The sequence below is a fragment of the Nothoprocta perdicaria genome, unplaced genomic scaffold, assembly GCF_003342845.1.
Source record: "Nothoprocta perdicaria isolate Ctin4 unplaced genomic scaffold, notPer1 scaffold_21, whole genome shotgun sequence".
Classification (NCBI taxonomy): Eukaryota; Metazoa; Chordata; class Aves; order Tinamiformes; family Tinamidae; genus Nothoprocta; species Nothoprocta perdicaria.
In genome coordinates, this window is record NW_020455316.1 from 4,374,559 (window position 1) to 4,381,160 (window position 6,602).

General features: G+C 46.2%; 1 protein-coding gene across 1 annotated transcript in view; it reads right to left on the reverse strand.

Annotated features, from left to right (window-relative positions):
* Positions 1-335: 335 nt before the first annotated feature.
* The window catches only part of DOP1A (DOP1 leucine zipper like protein A), a 49,137-nt gene continuing 42,870 nt past the window's right edge, over positions 336-6,602 (reverse strand). The window contains exons 32-37 of the mRNA XM_026038411.1: positions 5,976-6,146; positions 5,330-5,385; positions 4,357-4,521; positions 3,261-3,390; positions 1,978-2,037; positions 336-973 (exon numbers count right to left, since the gene is read on the reverse strand). Coding sequence (XP_025894196.1) covers positions 668-973; positions 1,978-2,037; positions 3,261-3,390; positions 4,357-4,521; positions 5,330-5,385; positions 5,976-6,146 — 888 coding nt within the window. The 3' untranslated portion in view covers positions 336-667. The remainder of the gene's footprint in view (positions 974-1,977; positions 2,038-3,260; positions 3,391-4,356; positions 4,522-5,329; positions 5,386-5,975; positions 6,147-6,602) is intronic.

Here is a 6,602-nt window from a genome sequence, read left to right on the forward strand (position 1 = left end):
AAACGTTTTTCCTATGAAATTACTGGGGAAATATATACATGAACTAAGCAGAGGTTGTAATAATGGTATTTATCATCATTTTTAAGAGGTGGAGGGAGTGACACACATTTGTGACATTCTGCCTCTCTCTGCAGCAGTTTGAAGGGGCCGGGCTAAGGGGATGTATGATTAAGAGTTTAAATATACATATATTACAAACCATACCTTTCAGCTTAAGGTATCTACCTCGGGCAACGGGCTGTGTTTTTTCATGTTTTGGTTTTTTTCTTTCTTTCATTTTATTTTCACCTAATATTGACTCTTTGTCCACGTTGCCAAATCAACACAAGTCCCAATAAGATACTAAAACCAGACAACAGAAATAAACTGGAAACACATTGAAAAAATGTGCACCTTGTATTTTTTTTAGGATTTTCTTTTTTTCAGACAGACCTCAAGACAACAAAACAAGTGTACTGTAAATAGTAGGCACCATAATCAATATGAGCCACCAMGACTTAAACTTGATTCAGGCCACATCCAGAACTCTTCTCTTATTTACAAATATTTAAATTAAATACAACATTAAGTATCTCATTACATACAAAGTAAGAAAAGAATACTATACAACCGGGAAGGATGATACAGCATTTCATTTAAATAGTTACTTTACATGTAAGATGAATGCTCATGTTTTTATGACGCCTTCCAGAAAATCCTTCTCTACCATCTCTTCAATTTTTTGCCTGGCTTTGCTGGAGAATGTCTTGAGGTTCTCCATTTGGATGTCCTTAGTGGGAAAAGAGTTGGGGTAAAGGACAGGGCTCCCTGAGTGTCCCACGCACCTGCTCGTGACTTTGCTGTTGAARACCTGGCTGAGCACGTTAAAGAAAGGCAGGAGCTGCTCGATGCTGCGCACAGTGCAGAGGGTTAAAAGCAGGTGCCCCGGCTCCCAGCTTAGTGGTTTCCCTGAGCTCTCCTCCTCTGGGTTCTTCTGCAAATACAGGGAAATACGAAACAATAAAGGAGAGAAGAGAGAGAGAGAGAGAGAGAGAGGGCAGGTACAAAGGAAACAGCCTGTAATTCCCAGCAGATGTTTTCCCATGTTCTGGAACACGTTAGTCCCGGGCTGCGGCGGGCCCCCGGAGCGCAGGCCAGACGGTGCTGCGGCTCCAATGGCACCAGGGCTCACTCGCTCAGCCCAGCCTCCCGAGGGGATTTCTGGAAGTCCAGGGGCGAAGGCAGCAGGGACAGCGGCAGTGGGAGCGCAGCAGGGCGCCCTCACCGCCCGCGAGCGTCACCACGAGCGGCCGCGYGCCGAAGCCACCGGACACTAACATGCACGTCCCCCTCCTGCTCCCCCCCTTCTCCCACACAGAAATCAGGGAATTGCCTTTTTTTTTTTAAAACAAAAATTATTTTTGCCCTTTAAATGAAAGGAAATGCCTTTCCTAACTCAGGTGCCTTCCTGATAGCCGTTTCATAAGCAGTGACTGGATGATTAATATGAACGTGCTCAGTATTTTATTTTGCTTCCGTCTTGCCCCATGTCAAGAGAGATGACTATTCCAGCTGTACCATTTCCTYTCCACAAGGATTCAAGAAACAAAAAGCTACATAATAAACTGGAACAACAGACCAGATAGAACCACAACCCCTCCAAGCCATTTCCTCACAGCAGGAACTCAGAAACCACAACCCATTTGGCAGACACTTAAGCAGGCAACTTGACAGGGACTGGATTAGGGGTTATGAACAGCAGAAATTTTGATTCTGTTGTGATGTGTGGTGAGAATGCCTGTTAGAGCGATTTCTTTTTTGAAGAGGTAGGAAAGCAAAGTAAAAATAAGGGCACATGTGATTATTTCACTTCACAATCTCTCAACTTTGTTCTCCAAAAAGCCTCCTCTCTCTTCCCTCAGAGAGCTAGATGCTACTGCAAGGGGACAGTGTCGTGGTGAGTGTGTTCACAACCCAAGCATCGAAGGCCGCCCTCACCTGATGCTTGGCCATCTCCAATCCCTCCAAAACCACCGTCTTAAAGTCCTCCTGCTTGTCCTGTGGAAGGAAAGAGGAGAACTTTCAGACTGCATTTCACCGAGCAAAACAACCCTTGGCCATGAAGGCAGTGCAGCTGCCTGGGCACAGGGTGCTATTTTCCAGCAGCAAGATCGGCCATCCCAAAGAATCCATTAGCCAGAACCACCCCGCTCTGGAGCTGGGGGGCCAGGCGGTGACAGCGGGGCCGGTTTGCTCCTCTGCTCACGGAGGTTTGAGGCAGGTTCCTCAGGCTGCAGAGCCTGACAAACACCACACCGGGCAAGCTGGGCTATCGGAGAGGGCGTCCAGGAGCAAAATTATTTGCTCAGAAATAGTATTTTCTGAAAGAAACACACARCCATGTTTAACTGTATTCTCCTCTGCACCAAGAAGAAACGGCCTGGAAACCAGTACTTATTCCCTGATCCTTATCTCATCCCCCTAGTTGTGGTTCCAAACGTGCAAGTGGAGGTTGCAGAATCTGGAGGTTTTGCAGCGCCGCMGCCCGCAGAGCCCCCTCCCGTGTCTGTCTCCCCAGCGTGGCCTGGGGGGCACCAGGAGCCCAAAGCTGCCCCTGCTGCGTGTGGGCAGGAGAAGGCCCTTTTAGTTTTAATGTCACAGCTCAAAGGCAGCAACATGAGGGCTGTAGACAGGCATCAAGTATTGCTGTCTCCTCGCAGCAACATGGGCTTTGACAATGGCTTGGCTTTAATCCTCCTCCTAACTTACAAGTTAGGCAGCCCCTTTCCATGCCTTCGAACTGTKTCCACTGCTGCCTGCCTCCTCCCTTGCATGCCAGTTGCTCCAAGGCTGGAAAAAGCTCTTGGCTCTCGCAGTTATGGAAATGCAACATTATTTTGTAATTAATTAAATGGGATTATTAGGAAGTAAAATATTTTCTACCTCAAAAAATAACCTATACTAATATCTTGGCATATGATCTGAAATCTGACCACCTAAAGGTGTATTTGGGAGGCATTTTAATGTATTATACTTAAAGGCAGAACCTACTTTTTACCCAAATAACTATTTCAAATTGGATACTCCAAAGCCACTGACCAGTCTCTTTTTTTTCCGCTTCACATGTGGTTTCTGCCCAATACTGACCTGAGGCTATTCCCATGGGAATATAGATACCCACCCTAGACAAATTCCCTTCCATTTTCCATTGGAACAAAACCGAACAGCTCCTGAACGTGAAGGTGTTTGGTGAAGAGCAGAACCGGCAGAAAGGGACCTACCTTCGCTCGTTTTCGCAGCAGTTTTGCTAGACGTACCACGTAAGGTTTAAATTCCCTCTGATGAGTGCCCTGTCTCCGCACCTCCAAGCCCGAATCATCCGATGCCTCTGGAATGAAAGCCCAGCGATACCTGCCAGGGAGAGCACGGGCAGATGTTATCYGTACTGAACTCACAGGCTCTTCTGCTGGATCTTAGATTTAAAACTACATTTTAAAGTAAAAAGAAAAATAAAATCCTTGTAAAGTCGGAATAGGAAAGCCATTCTCCAAAAAGAAAGACAACATGGTTGAGAAAAGGAGCTTTTGCTTTTTCTCTCAGAATTTTTTAGAATATTGAAGTCTGACAAAAGTAAGAAGGGAGAGAGACTCTAAAAGCAGCCACGTTCACATCTGTCTYGTGTATGAGGGACCTGAAAGCGATTTGCACAAAAGTGAGAATTATGAACTCCCCTAAGGACAAAAAACCTCAGAAAATTTCCAAGGAGACGGATGTTCAGGGAGCATCCAAGGAGYATCTCCCAGGGGCAGAGCAGAGCAAGGCCTGCGGACAGGGTCCTTCCTGCTCCCTGCCGCAGGTTAGTGGGACACACAGGGCAGCYGGGTTCGTCCTGCGCCACCTCTCCAGTAAATCCCAGGCCTTTCTGTGTCTTCCGTAAATCCCAGGCACTTTGTGCCCATTTSTGCCGCACAGCAGGACTGCTGAGGGGAAGGAGTTTGCAGACACAGACCAAGAAAGGCCAGTGCCCCCTGGCAGGCAGGCTCAGTGATGCATCTTCCAGCCAAATGATGCAATTTAAGTGAAGTCAAGCTGAGATCATACGGYCTGATGCCTTAATCATTGAGACATGCGGGTGTATTCGGGGTCCTTGGATATGACTGCAACCAAACACTTTATTTTTTTTAAGTACTTTCATAAATCATGACTTACTCGATCAGCTCCCAAGCCACAAGCTGAACCCCACTGGCTCTGGGGGCCACGCTGCTGCTGGGAGGAAACGCCCGCCCTGTGCGCTGCTCTGGGACCAGAGGCGGCCAGAAGGAGAGAAGAATCAGGAAAACAAAGACTTTAAACCCTGGAGTTTTGTCCTTTACTTACATCTGAAATTGAGGGAGGTTTTCCGATGGCAAAGCTAGGGCCAAATCCAGAAACTTGCACGCAGACAGGTAGAGGTTGAGCCACCTCTGGCTGTTGTAGGACGTGGAGAAGCCGTTGCCCCCCGTGTAGGTGGTCTCCAGGCCAGCCACAGACGGGCCAGACGTCCTGAAACACAACAGAGAGGCACGTGGGGCAGAGCCTCTTCCCCTGCTGCTCCATGGCCAGATCCCCCTTTACGAACAGGCAACTCTCTGTTAAACCCTAAGGTTAATCCTGATTAACCTTAAGTTTGTGCTTAAATGTACTTTGCTGCATCTGACTCCCTTCAGCCACGCAAATCAAGAGCAAGCCCAAGCTTGCAAGTCACGTGGCTTGTCCTGCGATTTAGGGAAGGAATCTTCGAAAGAACGAAGAGAAGGTAAGAAAAACTGAAGAGCAGAACTTGGCACCCGACTCCGTTTTGTTCTTTTGCAGTATCTGCCTCTCCTGCTAGAACYCACTGAAACTGGGTCACACTGGGTAGAGAATGGATGGGATGCAAACAGACAATGAAACGGGCAAAAACCTTCAGTCATTTTATGCTTTTACAGCAATAGAATACTTTTGTTTGTTTTTTTGTTAACACTGTGCCAACCTTATTCCAAACACTTAAATCAGGCAGAAAAGCTATGAGGTCATATACACACATTCTAATTGCAAAACTAGTATTATGTTAGCCAGTCAATCTGGRATTGCAAGAATTAACCTACTTCTATTGCCTGATTTACCTTAGCTGTTTTTGAGCCAAGKGGTAACATTATTTTTGTTTGTTTTGCCTTCCAAGAAAAATGATTGATCTGAATGTTACATCCTCAGTCAGATCAAAATACTCTTTATTTGTCCCTTCATTTTGAACTTGAGTTATTTCCTGAAGGGAAATATTTTAGAAACTATTCAGCTATCAGCATGTCCACATATTGCAGCGTGTGTTTACCTGGAAATGTCTTCATCTGCAGTTAGCTCCTGTTCCATTAATAAAAACACCTGCACCTGGAAATCAAATGCTGTATTTTAAYACTGTTCTTATGGACTGTGACACAAGAAAATCCCCGAGGGCAGTGTGAGGAATAGGCCTTGGGCAGAACTGATGCTGTTTGGAGCCTTTTCCTCTGGTGGCTGATGCAATGACCCCCTGAACTGCAGCGGACACTGACATCCATCCTGCCTCCTCCATCCCACACGCACAGCTCAGCACCGCACAGCAGCCCAGAACAGGAACAGGATCCCGGGAAAGCTCTCAGGGCCGATCCCCTCCACCACCCAGAAAGGGAGCCTAAACGTGGGTGACACCTGAAGGCCACAAGATACAGCAGAATATAAAGGAACGTCCTGCTCAAGCATGGGCCCCCAGGGGGGAAAAAAAAAAAATCAACAAATATTCCATGTAAATCAACAAATATTCCATGTGGTATAAAAAGAGATAAGGCACCAAGACTGAAAATACAGCAGCACTCAGTTCAAACTGTGTCCAGGGTCCAGTTAATGCTACGCAGTGCAGCTCTAGCACGATTTGCACCAGGCCCAGGTTATTAAGAGCAGGCAGCAGTTGTGTTCACAGACTTGTGCTGATGTCGGCTCACCAGCTCCGTGATCATCGTGGGCCACAGGGAGGTGAGGTGCTGCGGAGACATTCGCAAAAGCAACACTCGGAAAAACAGGAACACCTGGGAATGAAGAGTGGGCACCTGGGGCAAGCGAAGACTTTCCACTAGCCTTTCTGAAACAAAAAAAGCAAATGAAGATTSCTCAGTTCAGAGCAGTTCCAGCCACTGTCTCCTTCTTCCCTTCATTTATCCTCAAAACTATTTTTTTAATATCTGCCACTTGCTAGTATTTCAGTACCTTGCTATAGCGCGTTGGTTCTGTCAACATAAAAAATAACCACTTTCATTAAGCAAGGAATAAAAGCAAAAGCCTCAAACAAAATAGAGATTCAAGTTTTCCACAGTAATGCAATATTGCATCTGAACATCTTCCTCGTCTTATGGGGAACTGCATCCCATTCCAGAAAGAGGAGGTTAGCAGCTTCCAAAATATGCAATTTATATATCACACATAGAGGCAAACATACAAACTACATTTACATTATTAAAAGGTTGCATCATCACAGCATAGGAAAGGCTGCAGCACAAGACTCATCACAGGGACAACGTTCAATTCAGTTATTCAGTCATCACTGAGCATTCAACACAGAAGCAGATACAAGG